The sequence below is a fragment of the Pseudorasbora parva genome, chromosome 7 (assembly GCF_024679245.1).
Source record: "Pseudorasbora parva isolate DD20220531a chromosome 7, ASM2467924v1, whole genome shotgun sequence".
In the NCBI taxonomy this organism is placed as follows: domain Eukaryota; kingdom Metazoa; phylum Chordata; class Actinopteri; order Cypriniformes; family Gobionidae; genus Pseudorasbora; species Pseudorasbora parva.
In genome coordinates, this window is record NC_090178.1 from 43653176 (window position 1) to 43676373 (window position 23198).

At 41.9% G+C, this 23198-nt stretch overlaps 1 protein-coding gene across 5 annotated transcripts in view; it reads right to left on the reverse strand.

The window, feature by feature from the left end:
• Positions 1-2214: 2214 nt before the first annotated feature.
• The window catches only part of macf1b (microtubule actin crosslinking factor 1b), a 92548-nt gene continuing 71564 nt past the window's right edge, over positions 2215-23198 (reverse strand). For all 5 annotated transcript variants that reach the window (XM_067449306.1, XM_067449303.1, XM_067449305.1 and 2 more), the window contains 11 exons: positions 23026-23169; positions 20313-20501; positions 12340-12451; positions 12085-12251; positions 11831-11993; positions 11582-11736; positions 10006-10080; positions 9271-9388; positions 7741-7907; positions 7524-7635; positions 2215-6334 (listed from right to left, as the gene is read on the reverse strand). In XM_067449306.1, the coding sequence (XP_067305407.1) occupies positions 6309-6334; positions 7524-7635; positions 7741-7907; positions 9271-9388; positions 10006-10080; positions 11582-11736; positions 11831-11993; positions 12085-12251; positions 12340-12451; positions 20313-20501; positions 23026-23169 (1428 nt within the window). In that variant the 3' untranslated portion in view covers positions 2215-6308. The remainder of the gene's footprint in view (positions 6335-7523; positions 7636-7740; positions 7908-9270; positions 9389-10005; positions 10081-11581; positions 11737-11830; positions 11994-12084; positions 12252-12339; positions 12452-20312; positions 20502-23025; positions 23170-23198) is intronic.

Sequence of the window (23198 nt, forward strand, 5' to 3'; positions counted from 1 at the left end):
CAGCAGAATTAGCACATACCCTTATGCAAAAATACGTTTATTCACGTGTGCTCAGTGGCAGTGCTAGGCTGGGGCTTGCTTTGGCTAAAGCCCCACCAGAAATTTGTCTAGCATCGACGCAGCCCCCCCAAAGTGGAGCCACCGTCCACACTCCTGCTTAATCAACCACACACACCTGAACTTTTTGTGAAATAAGCAGTTATGGAAATGTAGAAATTAAAGTTAAAGCTCTAATTTCCTCCTGAAAATGTCCGCTGGTGCCTCAGTGACAGCTTTGCTTTTAGAAGCTGTCAATCATAACGTCACACCTCCGTTTATATTGCATCAAATAACTTGTTTGCAATAGTGTAATTTGATTATTTAGTTTGTCTGTGTCCCATTACGTTACGTGGAGAGGACAGGGTTTATGACCTACTGCATCCAACCACAAGAGGGCGATTCAGATGCTTTGGCTTCACTTTTTAGGTCTAGTATGGCACACTTGGTTAACAACGATCCTATTGTGGAGTTTATAAAGCAAAAGACCGCAGACTTCAGACACATCTCGGAATAGCTCCGAATATAACAGCTTTGTCCTATTGTAATCTGCAATTGGTGAGTACCCTTATCTTTTTTAAAGGGCTACTTCAGCGATTAGCATATTGCTTTGTATCAGTAGAAACCCTGGAGTATATTCAAATGATTGTGCTTTCCCCCTCATATCCCCCTGAGACGAGAGATTTATGCATTTTATTTCTGGAAAAATTCCTCCTGTGATGCAAATTGATGATATTTGCATCATAGGAGGAATGTTTGGCCAAAGGCTAAAGACTACAGCCAGCAGAGGGAGCCATTTCCGCATGTTTTGAATCCGCGCATGAGGGATGGAGATCACACTCACAGCTCAGCTCAGCTCAGCTACAGGCACTCATTTAAACGGAGCTATGGTGAGAAATGTAAGTCTTCTAACTTCTCAAATGAATTTCTATGAAAGTTAAGCTTGCAAAGGCATGAACTGAAACGCGCCAGACTGAACTCGCATTGTGAATGTATGCCGCGAGTGTAGTCGCGATGACCTCAGCTCTCATCACGAGAGCTCATCAGCTCATTTATCTGACTCCTGCAGTCAGTGCTCAGTGCTGTGAGGCTCGCGCGGTGACTCACTCAGTATATTGAACACACACGTTCAGTTTTTAATTGTAGTGTCTTCTCCAGCTCAGTCACAGTAATCCAGTAGGTGGTTTTGGGAATGGCCTCACAGGGCAGCGAAGCATTCTGGGAATTGTAGTCTTTCATCCCCATAAGACAAAAATACATTTTCTGTCTTTTCTCAGTCTAGAAGGCACCAAATTCAAAATTAATTTCACATTTCTACCACATTGATGACCCAGTTTAAATACAGATTACCCCTTTAAGATTCACTGATGTTATAAACTTCAAATGATATAGATTTTAATATAAATGATTGCATGTTGTTCGCCCTAGCAAGCCTAGTTGTGGAGAAAATAACGAGAAAGGGTTGCTTATGATCAAAACATATAGATTAATGCGTTAAACAGGACGTTGCACCATTGCTTTTTTAGTTTCTCGCGCCGCATTTTAATAATAAAGATAAGCAAGATTGATACTACTTAGTAGCTGTGTACACTTTACAATGTGACCTTGTAAATGTATAGTTTAAGGTAAAAGTGGAAAATTAAATAAGTAAAATGCAATATATGGGTATTTTTGTCTCACAGGGCATTGAAGTTATTTTTCTCTAGCCTACCTTCAGTCTATTTTTTATGTCCTTCTCAGAAATATACTTAAAATTGCACTTAAGTATACTTGACTTGAATTATATTTGTTGAAGTTTAAGTATATCTGGCCTATACTTGTCCTGAACCTTCTGATCGAAATATACTAGAAGTATAATTAAGTATTCTAAGCCGTGTAGTTCTGTAAACTCTTTTGATTGAGTAGCCTATTAAATACTTTTTTCACACAGTTTTACAGTGTCATATAAACTTACACTGTTTGATAACATTGACTGATAAAGAAAACAGACATGTTCCTAATTTTGAGTATCTGAATTGTTGTGTAGGCCACTGGTATTTGTATTACTCAGCTGCAATTACTCATATTATAATTACACTGAAACATGGACACCTTAACATAAATTATAACCAGCTTTTCTTCGAGTGCTGCATTTTGCAAAAATGCACAAAGCAGTTTATAGACATTTTATACACAACATTCTATAAAACATTTTATTTGAACAGATTTGTAATCACAAGAAATGTCATAATTAGTGTCAATCCACAACTAGGCCCTAAAAGTAATGCAGTGCTGAACACAAATTCTACAGTATGTAACCTTATTTACAAGATCAGAAACATAAAATAAGCAATAATGCTACCATTATTTACAGGCTCAGAGATTTACAGTACAGTAATAGCGGGTGCATAGCAGAAAAGCATCTCTCTCCAGTGTTCAAGAAATGAATTATATAAACCAGCATTTATAAGCTGAACATGAATAATCAAGGAAATGAAATGGATTTTGAGTGTCAAATGGATTTTGCATAGATAATAATCAGTCACTGCCACTGCCATTCTTATATCAATAAAACACTATCACTTGCAGTCCTTTCGACTACATACAGTAGCACTGCTCAAAGTATAAATATCACTGACCACCTCTATCATATAACTTTTAATGCCGTCATTTGATGATTCTCAGATGGGACGGCGCACAACAGCTGAAGTGAAATACACATGCCAAGAAATAACTCAAATGGTGCAATCCCGAACTCTCAAAACCCATTTCAACTCTCCCAAATTAAGAGAACCGAACTGCATATGCACAAAATTAAAAGACACACATATTTGATATGTAATTTGAATCAAATGCTACATCCATAACACTTGGTACAATGGTATAAGAATTCAACCCACAACATTCACAAATAGGTTTAAGGCAAACAATGAATACAGCAGACTTTGCCCTGAGCAGGACACAATAGAAAAGCAGGCCATATCAATGTGGTTCTGTTTGGCTCAAATAAAAGTCAAAAATAAGCCGGCACTGATAAAGGAGCATTTGTTGGTGGGGTATTATGTCAGCTAATCTCATTGAGACCTACACTTTCATATCCTCAAAGGAAGTTATTACAACTGGTGGCATAATTGCTCAAAATCAAAAAAGACATTTTTATGGAAGAACAGAACTCTATATATACTGGAAATACACAAATATACATTTTACAGACAGCGGGACTTGAAATATGTGGTAAACACCATCAAATGCCAAAGAACATTCCTAAAGAGACCCAAAGTTCACAATAGACACATTCAAGTATTTAAAGACCCCATGAAATGACTCAATGAGTGCAGCTTTCTTTTTATGTGCTACATTTAAGTCATTTTGGAATGATTTTCTTTACACCGCCAAGTCATAATTATCAGTAGGAAACTCTGGATTTTCCTATGCTATAACATTCTGTTGGTGGTGTTAAGGCTTGATTTTTTATAATTATATCTACAGATTTTTAAATATTAAGCATCATATGTGCTGACTTTGTAAATGGTTACAAATTAAAACTAAGGCCCTGTTTACACCTGGTACTAAGATGCATTTTGGTTGATCAGATCACATGTAAACGGTGCTAAGTGAACTGGGTCTAAAATATTTTGAGCTTTTCTTACGACCATCCCCCATATGCAGTTGAACATGCATTTAGACTGGATTGATTCCTTTTGAACGAATCTTTAATATGACTCATGAACAACGAGTAGTCTCAGAGAGCGATTTGTTCATTTTGTGTTGAACGCTCATGTGCAAAATCCCATATGTTCTGTACAGGAAACAGAATTGATTAGTTCATCTCTAAAGTCTTTAGGTTCGAGTCATTCGTTCATGAAATCCCAGCCCCATTGGCAAGGCTATGTAGTCTGTACCGGAAACAAAAATGATTTATTTTTGATTACTAATTCACAACCTTCCTACTAGCAAGTGCGTAGTTTCTTTTGTTTTGTGTGTTTGTTTAGTTTGTTTTTTAGCTAGTATAATAATTGATTTTCCTATGAAGACTAGACACATTGGGTTGGTTAGAATGGATAGGCATAACATAAATGTTTATTTCACATATCTTCTGATAATTTTATAATAACAAATATATTACATGCAGTCAATAATACGACTGAATTATAACTTATTAATATTATACTTATGTATTATTATATTATAACTAATTATTTCTGTTTCTGCATTCAGCCTTATGGGGAAATGAACAAACGGCTCGAACCCGAAGACTCGAGAGATGAACTAATCTTTCCAGGGAACAGATTAAATGTGAAGTGACTAAAGAAAGAACGATTTGGATCGGGAGATGAGGTGAACTAACAGACTGCATAAATAGCCTTGAAGACCCAGCTAAGCTACTAAAAGTTTGTAAAAGTTTGGCTGTGGCTGCATTACCTTATAGTTTATTGTTTATTCCAAAGTACTAAATATGTTGGAGAATTTAACACGTAACATTTTAATTATATTCTACTGAAAGGAACGAAATGACTTGAAAAAAGATTAATTAATTTTGAACTGAACAAACAAGATTCAAACATACGAGTCAGTTCCCACTACTATTGCTTTTATAGTGTAAATGCTCATGTGGTGTAATCTCCGCCTACTGACCTAATCCTTAAATGCATACCTCAGGTCTTTAGTAACCCTGGATGTCAAAAAACCCACTCGTTTTTTTGTAAGGATCGCTAGCGACCTGAGGTGTGTTACAGTGTAAAGTACATATTTTGAAACTGTGACTGAAAAAGTGCAATTCACTTTTATTTCACATGTCTGATACACAATGATGAAGTGAGGTTTCACTCATAGTTACTGCAGGCAGAAAACAAAAGAATAGGAAGAAATGAAAGCTGATGGTTTCTGTATGTTTTCCGTCGTCTCTGGGCATGTTCATATGTACTTTTGCAAGTTTATTTTGTCTGTAAGATTGAAAGATCTGAAAAAGCCCATACATTTACCCTCACTTTGAAGAAATCAGGACAGAAGTGGTTGAAAGTGGACAAAAGAGACAGATTAAAACACCAGGTGTAAACAGGCATGTGTCTCAACTCGACTGTGATCCAACTTACCAAAATGCAAAATGGGCCTAGGTATCATACACGAAATGACTCTACTAGATACTGAAGTTACGCAGAAACTCATGCAGAACGAGACGCGTGACAAATGAAAACAATTTATATTCTAAAACCAGCTCAAAATATCAAACATAGTTGATATCGTCCGACTGGATAAAATCAATGCCTGAAGCTAAAAAATCCTTTTTTTAAATAAATAAATCTGAGTTTGTGCCCATCATACACAACGTGGTTTTCTGATTTTCAAAAATCTGGACATTAGTTAAAGGTTGTAATACACTTAAGAGAATCATGACAGATTATTTTTTTCGATTATAATAAAAATATTGACTGTATACATTTAGTTTAAACACATCTTGAGTAGCATTTATGTGATAATACAATAGTTTCTGTTGAAACAGGAGCTTCAGGCAGGACATACTGACAGGTTCATTGTTTGAAAAAAATATCCAATAGCCTTATTTACCACCATGAACTATAATTCATTACTTGCTATTGCTTATGGTGTTAGGTGATATTAGAGGGGCATATGAGTATATTTCATGTGGTCTTTAAATTCATGCCTTTAAATTCATCCCTTAAGTATTCTAGCACATGAAACCTGAGGATACAATAGCCACAGTTGCACAGAACAATAAAATGGACCCCAAAAACAGTGCTTATCATAAAGCCTGTAAACCATAAGACAACAGACATCTGTTTTTGGTTTTTATTTTGCATCACAAACTGTGGGGTTTATGTAAAACGAATAAAAAGGCAGTGTTTTTTCTCTTGAGGATGTAGGGTAAGATTAAACATTTGCCCCAACAGCTAGCAACTAGAGAAAATAAAGACCTCAGTGCACGTATGTTGTGTAAAGCACTACATAAGCTATTGCTCTTAGAGACTATGGACATCGTGCTGTTCAAACACATGCAAAACATTCTAGCGGTCTCTCATTACACTCAGAGCAGGGTGTCCGTTTTGTAAAAACAAAGTCTGTGAAGGTAACAAATCAAGGCATGTTATGATAGGAAACTGATGCTGTAACACACCTCAGACCACGAGTGCAGAGGAGCTCATGTGATGAGCAAACTGTCTTAAAGTGTTCACTGATCTGAGGCCTGCTGGGGCAGTTTTTCTGTCCATCCTGGGGTTCAGAACAGTAAGGAACGCCTGTCTGGGGTTGATCTCATGGTATGGGACAAGATGTGGTCATGTTGGGGGTCTCTCTGCCTCCTCTACATAAAACAAATCACAAAATTATTCATAATATACTAATACGAATAAAATAAACAGGCAGGTCGCAGAAGTTTACAAGTTGACAGTAAAAACAGGATTCACAGGTGCATTTGAAATGTTTTAACTAATCATCTTGTAATGAATGTCATTTTTAGTTTCTACTTTTTGAGTATGAATTGTTATATACAGTAAAAGACAACAGTACTGTTTTCTTTTCTGTATAATTGTCTCTTCAGACCTAGAACTGCATGAGCTTCATTTGACCTCCTAACTGAACCCCTTCCTACAAACTGATCATGTGCAAACAGTAGCCATAATCAAAGTACTCAATTTTCAAAGTGCAAATTCAAAAAAGACCACATTTTTCTTCAAGCATACGGATACAAAGCTAAGAGATGGTTACAACTAGATAGCATAAAAGAGCCGTTTTCAAACAGCGATAACATATTAAGATCGCATTTGAATGCGCTTTTGACACTGTGAAGCTGCTTTATTACTATATAAAGCTTTATTACTATATAAATAAAGTTGACTTGACTCTCTTTTTGCCCCCTCTCTTGGAAACTCTGTTTTTTGTTGTTGATGTTTTTTGCTATTGGAGCAAATGGGAATACAAAAATGACATTCGCTGTCATCTCCCATTAACCACTATAGAAGTTTACTCAACTATGACAACATCATCTTCTAAGAACCCTGGAAATGTAAAAAGGGTCAATTTTTAATGAGCATTGACTTGTTTTACATATTCCAGAATGATTTCTGAAGGATCATGTGACACCAGCGGACCGTCTTCCGTATTCAACTTCTGGAAAAAGTGTAACACCTTTCGCAGTTCAAAATGCTTACGCTACGTCTGACCTGTGTAACTGGTGTGCAATGTTGTCAGACATAGCGAAAGCCCCAGAGCTGTTTTATGATGGAGAGATGCACTTTTATGGACTTCAAAAATGAAGCAATCTTCACTGCCATTATAATGCTTGAAACTAGGACTTGTTTAATATAACTCAAATTGTGTTCATCTGAAAGAAGAATGTCATATACACCTAGGCTTACTTGAGGGTGAGTAAATCATGGGTTATTTTTAATATTTGGGTGAACTTACCCTTTAATATTTGGCATTGAGATATTTTTACAGGAAAACAAATGCACACTTCAGCAGAGCTGAGAGTTTAAACCTGACTCACGAACCTGAATGTGAAGGTGAGTCGATGTCGGCACAGAAATGGTCGCTCCCCAGTGCAGCAATAGAGCTCCTGGGTCTAATACACCTCTCACCAGAGAAACTTCTGCGTAGCAATGCCTATGTCAGGACAAAAACAGAGTGACTTTAGAAAAATATATCTGACCAATGACATTTGTATCTCTATAATGTTATAGTATTGTTGCAGTCAGTTGGCTGGTGTACCTTGCGTGTCAGCGGGCTGCTGGGAGCTGAAGCGCTGCTGTATAAACTCAGGCTGGAGTTGGATCTGCTGACGGTCAGGCCTTTAGCGCTCCCTCTGCGACCCGATGCCCCGAACACATCTGAAGAGAGATACTTCTCCTTGATCTTCAGGTTTGTGCGTCCCTTTACTGTGTGAGAAGAACCAGAGAAATTATGCGCGTCAGCGTTTCATTCAAAAGCTGATAGTGAGGCTGATTTAATGGCGAGATTTGGCTATACATTTATAAATTAGTCTTATTAATCCACTACCACTCAATTTTTTTGAAAGAAATTAGTACTTATTTAGCAAGGAAGCTGAAATAGATCAGTTGTGTCAGTAAAAAAACTTTTACATAGTAACAAACAAACAAAACAAACAAATCGCTGTTTATTGAACTTTCTATTGTTCAAAGAATCCTGAAAAAACATGTCACGGTTTCAACAAAATATTGTGCAGCAAAACTGTTTTTAGCACTGATAATAATCAGAAATGTTTCTTGAGCAGCAAATCATCATTAGAATGATTTCTGAAGGATCATGTGACACTGAAGACTGGAGTAATGATGCTGAAAATATTTTATTTTACATTTTTATAATATTAGCTTAATAGCACAAGAGACTTCTTTTACCAACTGCAAACTTTGGTATGATCTTTAGTTTGTCTCATAGTAGCAACTTCTTGTTTTTCTTCAGTAATTTTATAAAAAAAGTAAACAATGTGAAGAAAGTAGTCTGCCCTTACAAAAGCACTGGAAAAGTAATTATACAGTACACAATGACTATGATATAAATAGCGAACTATTACATATTATTATTATTATTATTATTATTAACCACTTCAGCTCTGCTGCATATTTCGAATATTATGACGTATGCAAAAGTGGGCCGCAGAGCTGAAGTGGTTAAATAGCAAACTATTACGTATTATATTATTATATCATTTGAAATCTAAGAAAATATCAAGATTTTCCAGGCAGCATGATTTTCATTGGCTGATCATCACACAACATTCATTAGAGTTAGATGTCCACAGATTTGTAATTAGCTAAACCAACCAAACGGGAGATGATATCAGCCAATGCTGTTAAAGGGATACTTCACCGCTTTTTCATATTAAACTATGTTATTCCCTTAATAACATATGTTATTCTGAGTGCGTGCACTTAATCTCTCTGACGTGCGGTGATGATCTGATAGCATTTAGCTTAGCCCACTAAGCCCAGTTCATTCACTATGGTACCAAACAGAGATCAAGTTAGAAGCGACCAAACACCTCCACGTTAGGCTAAGCTAAATGCTATCAGATCGTCACCAGAGCGATCAGAGCGATTAAGTGCACACACTGTGACGAGAGAGGTATGTATCAACTAGTCTTAGTTAAGGGAATAACATAGTTTAATATGAAAAAGCGGTGAAGTATCCCTTTAAGAATGTTGTCTTGTCCATATATTTGTTGTCCTCTACTGATTTGATATATGATATGCAGATTTTTAATGAATATAAGTTATTTACCTCTACAGGGGTCATTCTTCACCAGAAACTCATCTAATGCCGTCCATCCACCACCAACTCGAACCATCAGAGTGCTTCTGAGAATACGAACCATCCGCAACTGCTGAGAGTCTCCAAACTAATGAAAATCACAGATTTGAATGAAAATCACGTCAGGCATGTAGCCGTGAATAGGTAGTTGTGCTTCATTTACTTAATTTACTGTAAATGGTGACCATAAAGTGATCTGTCCCTCAAAAAATCTTAAGTGGCCACAGCAGACACATTTGAGACACGTTGCCATCATCTGTGTCACCTGATTACTTGTGATCAGATCACCCAAGACTAGGGCTGCGTTTAGCTCCACTTTAAGACATACACTCGTGAACTTCCCTAGGAAGAGCTTATTTTGACAGACCATCGACCACTCGATTTGGACAGAGGGAGCGAGTCCACTCATATACACTTCCGTCAGATCCATAGACCACAATGCAACACGATTGTGACGTCACAACAGCAAGTCGCAGTGCTGGCACTTAATTTACCCACAAGTGATCAAGGGCTGAGGACGTTCCTGTTGAACCCATTGCAAGGCTTCTGCCAGTAGTAGGCAATCATGCAACATAAGCAATGACATGTAATGGAGTGAACGATAAGTTACAGAGAGAAGGACATAAATACGTGGACTTAAATGCAGCCCAGGTGTTATTATTACCAGGTATAAATAGCCATAGTTGTACCTAGATTTCCACTCACCCTATAGCGGTTTGCACTAATTTGCTCGACTTGAAATCTCTTTGGACAGTTGCACTGAGAGACCTGACGATCCACCTGCAAAATTGTGTTTTTGTTAGTCATCTTTACAGAAATACTCTATGTAGATGATATGCACACCCAGAGGTCTTAAATCAAGATACATTTACTTGAGAAACAAAATGACTACGATATTAAGTCTTGTTTTTAAAATGTAAAATGTAAACTGAATTTAAGAAAAAATGTCTGTCAGTGGGGTAAGAAAAATAAAGGGTTAGTTCACCAAAAAATGAAATATCTGTCAATAATTACTTACCATCTCGGCCTGAAGTGGAGACTTTTTTCATCTTTCAGAACTCAAATGATGATATTTTAATTACATCTGAGAGATTTTTGTCCCTCTGTTGATAGCTACGCAACTACCACTTGACTTTGATGTCTTTTGATTCAAAAGGTCAGAAAGAGATCATAATCCATATGAATTGAGTGGTTTAATGAAAATGTTATGAAGAGATCGCTTTTTATCATATCTTCACATCTTAAAATATATTAATTTGTGTTATTAAGATGAACGAAAGTCTTACAGGTTTGGAACGACATGACATTTTCACTTTTCGATAAGGTGGTGAACTAATCCTTTAACCACTTAAACTCTGTGGACCTTGTACACACATACAGTGGTCTAAGTTTAAAATGTTGGTGTCATTTTACAGGAAACCCTTTAAAGTTACATAAAACACTGCTAAAAGTAATAAACATGTAAGTATATGTTGTCAAATCTGTTATAACCTCCCCAAAAATTAGGCGCTTTTAGTTTTTTTTTTTATAAATTAATTTTTGAAAGTGTGTAACTCAGGCCCTGTGTGCTCTAGCACCCTGCAGACAGTTTGGGCTATTCCCAGCATATATAATTAATTTAATAAAACAGGGATATTGCCTTTATATCACTATATATGGTGGTGGAGGGGGGTAGCAGGGTCGGGGGGAGGGGTCATCCCTTCAGACCCATTTGAATAAATCTGGCATACAACATGACACAGACAAACTTCTTTTTTCCTCTATGTTCTGTAATTTAGTGGAAGCAGCCCAAACTGTCTGCAGGGTCCTAGAGCACACAGGGCCTGAGTTACACACTTTCAAAAATGTATTTATAAAAAATATATATATATATCAAAAAGCGCCTACTTTTGTGGGTGGGGGGGGGGGGGGGTATTACAACTTATACTTACATGTTTATCACTTTTAGCAGTGTTTTATGTAACTTCAAAGGGTTTCCTGTAAAATGACACTAAAATTTTAAACTTAGACCACTGTATGTGGGTATGGGAAGCTTTTCAATTTGGGTAGGCCAAATCCAGGCGGAAATCCCAATAAATGGTCCCAGAGTTTAAGCGGTTAATTCAAAGGAAAACACTATAATTTTTTTAAAGCATATTTTTTTAGCAAGACTAATATCTTATAATATCTAATACCTTCTCAAGTAAATGTATCTTGATTTAAGACAATTTACATATAAACTTAATTTCTAAGAAATGAAAATCACATTTTGCTGTGTGTGTACATGACAGATGAAACATACCTCCTCATTGATTTGGTCTACATCTATTGTTTTTCTGTAAGGGTCTCGGCTTGGGTGGAGGGCACTCACAAATTCATAGTAATCAATGAATCCGTCACCGTTTACATCAAATATGTTAGCAACAGCAGTCATTTCCAGGGAATTGGTGGGAAATTCTGTCCATATGCAAAGGCAAATATTGTGAACAGTTGCATACGAAATATCTCAATGCAAAAAATGAGCAACCAAGAGTGCCAAATCTGGGCTTACTTGAGGCCAGAACATTGTCGATGAACTCCTTGTGAGTGATTCGGCCGTCCTGATCTCGATCAATGCTACGGAAAACATCCAAAATCCGGGATTTGAGGTGACTTATCCATTGCATGTATTTTTTCCGCCAGATGTTGAAGTCAAAATTAGCGAACTCCTCCATCTGCATGTGCCAAAGAGAAGGTTCTTAGACAACTGTATAGATTCAAACACAAACATATTATTTCCTTAAAGAGCTGCCTGGTCCTGATCACCTCTTTTAGCCTCTGTAGATGTTCCTCCAGTCTGCTCTGCCTGCAGTGAGCCAGGAGCCACAGCTTCTGCCATTGACTCACCAGCTGACACATCAAGGGGGTTTGAGGGTCCAGTTTCTCCAGCGGAAGAGGCACTGATGGTGGAGGCTTTGCTATGCCTCTCCTCTCTATGAATACAATGCAATCCACAGAGATTACAGTTGAATGCATGCACACAGTAATCACAGTAATGAATCACACTGATTCTCTACTCACTCGCTGGGGCCTTGCGACTGGGGGAAACCTGCTTGGGAACCAGCTTGTGTTTACAGGATTTAGTGGCATTGTCAACCTCTGGTACCTTCCCTTTCATCTCGTCCATAAAATCCTGCAAAAGCAGCATTTCCTGAATTGAAACCTTATTTAATTAATGATTAAATTCTGTGATGTCATCATGGCCTTGGTTTGATTTGAACTTTAGATTTTTGGAACTTTTTTAATTGTTGATCTATGTAATACTGTCAGTTTTATTTTAGTATCATTGAGATACTATTAGTTTTTATTTTCTCTTTTTTATTTAAAAACATTACATTTACATTACATTTTTAGTATTCTTGTGTACTATTTTTTGTAATTTTCATCAGTTAAAATATTTTTTAATTATATAGTTTTTATTAAGTTTGATTTCTGTTTTAGTTGTTTGAGTACATCAATATAATGCTATAAATTAAATATATTTATTGTTTTTATTTTATATTATTTTATTTCAGATAAAAAAAAAATATTGTTCCCTTTCGGGGAACTCGAGCTGCGTCGAAACGCTGTGAGAACGCCTCTGCGTTAATGCGTCGTGAAGCGCCTGTAGAACCATTCCATCGGAAAAAAGATTGATCGTCGCCGACGTGATGACGTCGCCGACGTGATGACGTCATCAACCGGAGACTATAAAAGGTCCGCGAACACAAACAGGAACTAGCTTCTGTGCCTTCAGTAAGCGATCTGTGTGAACCTGTCTGTCTATTTGGTGTTTTTGTCTGTCTATTATCAGAGATTTTCCACCCTTTTGTTAAATATTTCATATATTAACAGAAAAAAGAGAAAATAAAATAGATAGAAATGGCGAGTGAAAGCAGCAATTTCAGAAAGTGTGTTCCTCCCTGCCCACGCTACATCACGGGCGGGGACACACATCTTCTCTGTGTTGCATGCTTGGGAGCGCAGCATGCCCAGGCAGCCCTCGAGGGGGCTGCTTGCGAGCACTGTGAGCGTATGCCACTGAGAACGCTGCGCTCCCGCCGGGCACTCTTCGAGGAGGGTGCCTCGGCTCGTGTTCCCCGCGGCTCTGGTCCCGCTGCTGCCGAGGCAGAGCGGAGGCTGCAGTCGTGGGGTTCACAATTGGATGTTGCAGAGGGGTTTGAGACGGGCACTGCCTTATCTCTGCCCTCACCTGCTCCATCCAGCGGTTCTTCTCGGGGCTTGGAAGCACGCATTGCGGTTTCTTCCCCCCCGAGAGAGCCGCCGGTGCTCCAACTATCCAGCTCCGAGGAGGTGGACGTTGAGAGCATCGCGACTGAAGATTCGCCACTTCAGTCCCCTGCGAAAAAAAAAAAAAAAAGTGGACTTTACAGAGGGGTTTGAGACGGGCCCGGCCTTATCTCAGCCCTCACCTGTATCGTCCAGTGTCTCGTCTCGGGGTTTGGAAGCCCGCTCTGCGGTCTCTTCCTCCCTGGGCGGGGCACCGGTGCTCCAACTATCCAGCTCTGAGGAGGTGGACGTTGAGAGCATCGCGACTGAAGACTCGCCACTTCAGTCACCCGCTAGTGAGTTGAGGTTCTCACGAGAGCTGTGGCCAGGTTAAATATAAAAATAAGAAATGACTGGCTGGCTGAAATATCTGAATCCCATCGAAATCAGAGAGAACGAAATTAGATGAGCGATTCCTGCCCTCTCGTGCAAAGCATCAACGTCCTGCCATTCTTCCCTGACCTGCACACCGAGGTGTCTAGGTCATGGAGGAAACAAGCGGTATCATATAGAGTGTTCAGCCCACATACATCTGCATATAGTAATATATTTGGGCTGAGACACTATGGTTATGGGGCGATGCCGAAGATCGAAGAGACGCTTGCGAGCTATCTCTCGCCTTCAGCTGCATCGTCCCTGGCATTTCCCCTCCGAAGGAAATCGGTGCTTACCTCAGCACACGGTACCCGTCTTCCTTCGGTGCCCACAGGGGGCCGCGCTGCTAACCCCGCCGCAATGTCAGGGCGCAGAGGGTCTCCGCGGGCCACCTGAGGGTGGTCCGCCCCCTCCTCGGAGGGCATACGAGCAGTCAGGTCAGGTGTTCCCTGCCGGTTCGCCGTTTCAGGGCACTGCACTCGCTGCTCAAATTACACCAGAGGCCAGCCTCGAGAGGCTGGTTCCCTTAGTTTCCCCTCCGTGGGAAGACGGTGCGTACCTCAGCATACGGTACCCGTCTTCCTTCGGTACTCTCAAGGGGCCGCGCTGCCAACCCCGCCGCAATGTCGGGGCGCAGAGGGTCTCCGCGGGCCACCTGAGGGTGGTCCGCCCCCTCCTCGGAGGGCAGGGGAAACAAAAGGACGCTGAGGGTAGTCCCCTCCGAAGGGAAACGGTGTTTACCTCTGCCTACGGTACCCGTTGTCCTGCAGCGCCCTCTGGGGGCCGCGCTGCCAACCCCGCCGCAATGCCGGGGCGCAGACGGTCCCCGCGGGCCACTCGAGGGTGGTCCGCTCCCCCTTCGGGGGGCTCCCGAGCAGTCAAGTCAGTCGTTCCCTGCCGGTCCGCCGCTTCAGGGCACTGTGCTTGTTGCTCAAAATACACCAGAGGCCAGCCTCGAGAGGCTGGTTCCCTTAGTAGATTTTCTAGACGAGTGGAAACGTCTATCGAATATATCTCAGTGGGTCCTGCAGATAATAGAAAAGGGGTACGCCATTCAGTTCAGAAGTCGGCCACCTCCTTTCTGCGGTGTCCTACCTACAGAGGTGGGCCCGGAGCAGGCTCTGGTAATGGCACAGGAAGTAGAGACACTCCTGCAAAAAGGGGCTATAGAGAGGGTTCCCCCTCCCAGCAGGGAGTCTGGCTTTTATAGCCGTTACTTCATCGTGCCGAAGAAGGATGGGGGCTTACGCCCGATATTAGATCTGCGGCTATTGAATCGCTCGGTGGCCAAGCTCAAATTCAAGATGCTTACACTCAGACAGATTGTAGCGCAGGTCAAATCGGAGGATTGGTTTGTCACCATAGACCTCAAAGATGCGTATTTTCATGTCTCCATCCTTCCACATCACAGGAAGTTCCTGAGGTTTGCCTTCGGGGGAGAGGCATACCAACATCGTGTACTTCCCTTCGGTCTAGCACTGTCACCCCGCACGTTCACCAAGTGTGTGGATGCAGCTCTGGCGCCGCTGCGTCTACAGGGCATCCGCATACTGAACTATATCGACGACTGGCTGATTCTAGCGAATACAGAGCAGATGGCGGTTCAGCATCGAGATGCTGTTCTCGCCCATATGTCGAAGCTGGGGTTGAGGCTGAACGCCAAGAAGAGTGTGCTTTCTCCGGCTCAGAGAACCACTTTTCTAGGTGTGAACTGGGACTCGGTAATTATGCGGGTGCAATTATCGCCAACACGCATAGCATCGATCCTGGCAGCCGCCAAAGAACAGAAGCTAGGCCGAGCCGTCACTGTGAAACGGTTCCAGAAACTGTTAGGTCTCATGGCAGCAGCGTCCAACGTGATATCTTTTGGCCTACTGTACATGAGGCCACTGCAGTGGTGGCTCAAAACAAAAGGGTTCTCCCCGAGGGGAAATCCGCTCCGCACGATCAAAGTCACGCGGCGATGCCTACGTGCTCTGGTCATGTGGAAAAACCCGCTCAGGGTCCCGTGTTGGGGGCTCATGTTCGTCGCGTAACGCTAACGACAGATGCCTCTCTCACGGGCTGGGGGGGCGACCATGAGTGGTCGCTCATCCCAGGGTCTATGGCAGGAACATCAGCGGCACTGGCACGTAAATCGGCTAGAGATGCTCGCAGTGTTTCTTGCATTGAAACAGTTCCTGCCCGACCTCAAGGGGCCACCATGTGCAGACAACACATCGGTGGTCGTCTATATAAATCACCAGGGGGGTCTGAGGTCCCGTCCGTTGGACAATTGGCACATCGGATCCTCCTGTGGGCCCAAGGGAAATTGCTGTCAGTCAGAGCAGTATATATCCCGGGGGTCCTGAATCAGGAAGCAGACAGCCTGTCGAGGCAGGGGCCGAGGCCCGGGGAATGGAGACTCCACCCAGAAGTGGTGGAGCTCCTATGGAAGGTATATGGGAGCTATTTGCTTCGGCGGAGAGTTCTCACTGCCCGCAGTAGTTTCTCTGACCCATCCAGCCCCGCTGGGGTGGATGCCATGGTACAGGGGTGGCCGAGGCTACCTCTGTACGCCTTCCCCCCGATTGTCTTGCTTCCAGGAGTTCTGGAGAGGGTACGCCGGGACGGGGCCCAGGTACTCCTAGTGGCTCCGTACTGGCCGACCCGAGTATGGTTTTCGGACCTGATATCTTTCCTGGAAGGCTCTCCGATGGAGATTCCGACCAGGAGGGATCTACTCTCTCAGGCGGGCGGGAGATTCCTGCACCCACGCCCAGAGATGTGGAAACTGTGGGCCTGGCCTCTGAGGGGGCTAGGCTCATAGAGGAAGGTCTCTCGGCCGAGGTCGTAGAGACCATCCTTCACTCCAGAGCTCCGTCCACGAGGAAACTGTACGCTCTGAAAGGGAAACTTTTCTCAGCATGGTGCAGAGAACGCCAGTGGGACCCAGTTAACTGCCCGGTTGGTACAGTGCTGGAGTTTCTGCAGGCGAGGTTCTCGGCAGGGTTGACCCCCTCCACAATAGAGGCGTACGTGGCGGCCTTGGGTGCCGTCCACGTCCCTTTGGGTGGAGTGTCTTGGGAAGACACCCTCTGATTACACGTTTCCTCCGTGGCACTTTAAGGTTGAGGCCTGTTATGCACTCATGTCTAGAGTTTGCGCCGGGGTTTTCTCATCCCAGGCCGGGTTATGTCCCCAAGGTTCCTACGAGCCCACGGGGCCCCATTACTCTTCAAGCATTCTGTCCTCCTCCTTTCACGACGTCAGACCAGGAAGATTAATCTGCTGTGCCCTGTTAGAGCACTAGATACTATGTCCACAGAGCTGCCCTGTGGAGGAAAACTGATCAGCTGTTTGTCTGTTTCGGGCCCCCTAAGAAGGGGCCCCAGTATCTAAGCAGAGGATGAGCAAGTGAGTGGTCGAGGCCATCTCACTTGCTTATGAGGCGGCCGGGCAGCAGTCTCCACTGGCTGTCCGGACGCATTCAACCAGGGGTATGGCTGCTTCTTAAGCACTTTTGTCGGGGGCGTCCCTCCACGATATTTGTAAACGCGGCCGGATGGTCGTCTCCTTTAACTTTCGTCAGGTTCTATGAACTAGACCTGGCATCTACAGTTGGGGCACAGGTACTCTCGTAACCGTGTGCGCTTCGGCTTCACACATACGAGACACTTGGTCCTATGGCGATGTGGGTATAAGCGTTCTCACAGCGTTTCGACGCAGCTCGAGTTCCCCGAAAGGGAACGTCTCAGGTTACGTATGTAACCCTAGTTCCCTGAGGGAACGAGACGCTGCGTCGCTCTGCCATACTCCCGGCGTGTCCGTGATCACTTACTTCAGGCTTTATCAGAAGCTAGTTCCTGTTTGTGTTCGCGGACCTTTTATAGTCTCCGGTTGATGACGTCATCACGTCGGCGACGTCATCACGTCGGCGACGATCGATCTTTTTTCCGATGGAATGGTTCTACAGGCGCTTCACGACGCATTAACGCAGAGGCGTTCTCACAGCGTTTCGACGCAGCGTCTCGTTCCCTCAGGGAACTAGGGTTACATACGTAACCTGAGACGTTTTAGTTTTATTTAACCATAACACATTTAATACTAAACGTAAGTATTTATAAAAAAATGTGCATTTTAAGATTTGGATAGATGCCACTGATTTTTTTTAAGACAGGACAAAACAGGATAGAGGATTAAAAAAAAAAGTTTAAATCAAAAGTTAACCATATCATAATACATAATTCATAGTATAATTTTTCACAAACAAATATAAGCAGTTTACCCATATTGCGCTCAAAGAAGGTGAAATATGGAAACAGGATCTTCGAGAAAGAAGACTGACTTTAATTTTGCCTAATTTTATAAAGGTTTCTAAAGTATACACACAGGAAACTTTATAAAATGTATATTTTTAAAATCTGTCAGTAATGATTGTAATAAAGACATACAGTAGTGTCCAAAAGTCTCATCAAAATTGTTCATCTTATTGTACATCATATAAAATGATAAAAAGCCGCCCAGCTCCAAGTCTCATGCGTCTCCAATAATCCCACCCAGCCTCCCTCTTCCACCTCCTCTTCCCGTCGGCCCCGCCTCCACTGGCACTCTTCAGTCCCTCGGCTCCCCCTCTGTTGACTCCACTCTGCTGCACGGGTCCACCTCGAATCCTCCGGTTGTAAGCTCCCCCTTGGTGTGCAGCCTGTAACTCCACCTCGACCAGCTCCAACGGGCTCCCTCAGCCGACCGGCTCCACCTTGGTCAGTTGTCGCTCTGCCTGCGACACCTTCAGCTCCATCAAACTTGGCTCCATCTCAGCCACTCATCACCACAGCAGCACCTTGGCCTCCAGGAACTACGGTGCTATCCAGCTTCATCAGCTCCATTTGGGTCCTCACCTCCATCAGCTCCATCTCAGTCTGTCGTCCCTCTGGTTCAGCCTGCCACGTTTCCACTATTGTTCCTCCCTCCTTCATCCTGTCTCTGCTCTGGGCCACAACCTCGCTCTTCCTGCTCTTGTCTCCTCTCTGGCTCTTACCGTCATCATTGCCCTATGGTTTCTGCCTCGGTCACCTCCTCCCTGGCACATCCTTCATCCTGGGTTGTCCTGCTAGGTCCTCCTCTGCAGCCCCCACCCTCCCACAGTTAACCATATCATAATACATAATTCATAATACTTTTGGTACCAAAAACCAAAATTTGGACTGTTATATTATAGCAATGGTGAGAGGACGTGCCTTCCTAGTGGCGGGGGTGAATGATGCGGGGGTTGTAATGTCAGGCTTATGTTCAGTTTCTTTGTGTTTTAATTTTGCCGTTTGGCCAAGTTCTAATTCGTTGTTTGTTTCTAAGGCCGGTGACACACTGCAAGCGTGGCGTGAGCGTCTCAACTGCTTGGCATGTCCGTTTTTATTTCGGCTCCCATGTTAACAGGTTAGCGCTTACACACTGCCCGTGTGACTCGAGCCGCGGCGAAAATGTGCGCATGTTATAAATAGAACCGACGCCTATTTTTCACGCGACACGCAAGCGTGTTGGAAGCGTTTCCAGGCAAAATAGAATAGGAAAAGATGTTTATATGTCATTTTGACACGAATACATATTAATAAATGACAGTTTGATGTTTGAAAGTCTTAAGGTTTCGACATTAATACAAATCTAACTGTAATTTAAATAAATAATAATAATAATTATCGATTTTCAAATATTGAACGTCTGATTAATCACGCACCTGTTTCTGTTCTAGTTCATCAGTTCTCCCTGTGTATTTAACTCTGGCGTTCTTTCAGTGACGTAATTGGATTACGTGATTGTTTGGTTATATTCCCAAAGTGTTTTAAGGATCTTTATTAAAGTCTGTTTGTTCTGCTATTTCGTCATTGTGCGCTTTAATATAGTCACCAATGGTTACAGTTGTAGTCAGTGTATGGTTTTTTTGTGAGCTTTTTGTTCTTCTGTGCAGTTTGTTTTTAGCAAAGTACAATAAAACCTGTAGCTGTAGTTTGCCTTTTCTAAAATATTTGTACACACATTTTGATTCAGTCAAACTTGTAGGGTCACAAAAAAACCAAACAAAAACCAAATATCCTCTTTGGACATCACTTTTGGTAGCTACTGCATGTACAGTATGCGTCTGCTTTTCTAAAAGGGTTAGTGTACCCCAAAAAGAAAATGATCATCATTTACTCACCCTCATGTTCTTCTAAACTTTATGACCTTATTCCTTCAGTTGAACATAAAAGAAAGTTCTTTCTCAGCAGAAGAAAGAAGTCATACGTTTGTAGCGACTTGAGGGTGAGTACACGTGGACAGAATTGTCATTTTTGGCTGAAGTTTAATATGAATAGTTTATTATTGGTTATCAGTACCGCATGCTGAGTGATGAGCTCTGCAGTGAGCTCTAAGTCTTCAGGCAATGGCTCCTGTTCCTTTAGACTGAGAGACTCTTCAGCGGAGGAGATCCAGTCCAGTAATCGCTGCACCTCCTCTCTCTCTGCCTCTAGAGCAGACAGTGTGCTCTGGATCCTCTCGGCCTGCTGCCGAGCCCACATCTGGACCTGATGCGTCAAATCACACATGTACACATAAGATACCTTCTACACAGAGAACACAGTCAGAAATCTACAACACAATAGTGACCGCCCAATGTTTTCCATTGGCATTACAAATTCTAAGAAAAGTCCAATGTAGATTGTACAGAGTTAATATGAAGGAATCACAGCCTAAACTAAACTACCCAGTCCCTAAATGAAACACGTTACTTTGAAATTGCTTTTTAAAATTTCTATAACTATATATTTTAATTTATTTAGTAAAAAATAAGCACATGTAACATACATATATGTATGTTATCATAACTGTGTGTGTGTGTGTGTGTGTGTGTGTGTGTGTGTGTGTGTGTGTGTGTGTGTGTGTGTGTGTGTGTGTGTGTGTGTGTGTGTGTGTGTGTGTTTGTTTGTTTTCAGGTAAACCCTACATCCCACAAAGATGGCAATATCCAAAATCCTTGTCGGGACAATTTTTTGTCCCAATGAGGAAAACAGCTCATAAATCAAATTATTTAATCATTATTATTATTTTAAATGTAAAAAATGTACAGAAAGTTTTCTGTAATGGGTTATGGAGAGAATAATCTACAGGGAGTGCAGAATTATTAGGCAAGTTGTATTTTTGAGGATTAATTTTATTATTGAACAACAACCATGTTCTCAATGAACACAAAAAACTCATTAATATCAAAGGTGAATATTTTTGGTTTTTTAGTTTTTAGCTATTTTAGGGGGATATCTGTGTGTGCAGGTGACTATTATTGTGCATAATTATTAGGCAACTTAACAAAAAACAAATTTATACCCATTTCAATTATTTATTTTTACCAGTGAAACCAATATAACATCTCAACATTCACAAATATACATTTCTGACATTCAAAAACCAAACAAAAACAAATCAGTGACCAATATAGCCACCTTTCTTTGCAAGGACACTCAAAAGCCTGCCATCCATGGATTCTGTCAGTGTTTTGATCTGTTCACCATCAACATTGCGTGCAGCAGCAACCACAGCCTCCCAGACACTGTTCAGAGAGGTGTACTGTTTTCCCTCCTTGTAAATCGCACATTTGATGATGGACCACAGGTTCTCAATGGGGTTCAGATCAGGTGAACAAGGAGGCCATATCATTCGATTTTCTTCTTTTATACCCTTTCTTGCCAGCCACGCTGTGGAGTACTTGGACGCGTGTGATGGAGCATTGTCCTGCATGAAAATCATGTTTTTCTTGAAGGATGCAGACTTCTTCCTGTACCACTGCTTGAAGAAGGTGTCTGCCAGAAACTTGCAGTAGGACTGGGAGTTGAGCTTGACTCCATCCTCAACCCGAAAAGGCCCCACAAGCTCATCTTTGATGATACCAGCCCAAACCAGTACTCCACCTCCACCTTGCTGGCGTCTGAGTCGGACTGGAGCTCTCTGCCCTTTACCAATCCAGCCACGGGCCCATCCATCTGGCCCATCAAGACTCACTCTCATCAGTCTTAAGATATTTCTTGGCCCAGTCTTGACGTTTCAGCTTGTGTGTCTTGTTCAGTGGTGGTCGACTTTCTGCCTTTCTTACCTTGGCCATGTCTCTGAGTATTGCACACCTTGTGCTTTTGGGCACTCCAGTGATGTTACAGCTCTGAAATATGGCCAAACTGGTGGCAAGTGGCATCTTGGCAGCTGCACGCTTGACTTTTCTCAGTTCACGGGCAGTTATTTTGCACCTTGGTTTTTCCACACGCTTCTTGCGACCCTGTTGACTATTTTGAATGAAACGCTTGATTGTTCGATGATCACGCTTCAGAAGCTTGGCTATTTTAAGACTGCTGCATCCCTCTGCAATATATCTCACTATTTTTCTGAGCCTGTCGAGTCCTTCTTTTGACCCATTTTGCCAAAGGAAAGGAAGTTGCCTAATAATTATGCACACCTGATATAGGGTGTTGATGTCATTAGACCACACCCCTTCTCATTACAGAGATGCACATCACCTAATATGCTTAATTGGTAGTAGGCTTTCCAGCCTATACAGCTTGGAGTAAGACAACATGCATAACGAGGATGATGTGGTCAAAATGCTCATTTGCCTAATAATTCTGCACTCCCTGTATTTACAGTATAAAAATAATTGTCTATGGAAAGTCCCCATTAAACGTGTGTGTGTGTTTACTTTGCAATAAACTTAAATTTCGGTAACACTAATATAAGGTGACATAGTTATTTGTTCCTACATGTACTAATAACAGTAAATTATGATTGGTGGAGGTCGCTTCAGTGTAATTCAGCAGTTACCGGGTATGTGATTTTTCAAAACCTACTTTGAAATCACTTTTACAGAAACATATTTCATCACTTAGCAACAACCTCAGAGCTCATGGTAAGTCTGTCTTGAAAGTTTATACTCGCTGTTATAGCTTATTTGTTTGTATAAGTCAGTTTCTCGATAAAATTAGATTTGAACTTCCAGAACTGACAGTTGCACTCTACTTGTCAACAGATTGAACTGTTAATATCCAGAACTCATCCTCTAACTTGACTCACCTCTTCATAGCGTGTCTTTGTGATACTGATCCATGATTTGATGGTGATGACGGAGTCAGGGTGACAGGATGACAGGATCTCTTCACCCAGTTGGCGAATGTTCTCTAGCTCCATCTGCTGATCGTTCAAGGAACTCATCGACTCCTGCAGATCACAGACACAAACATGCAACT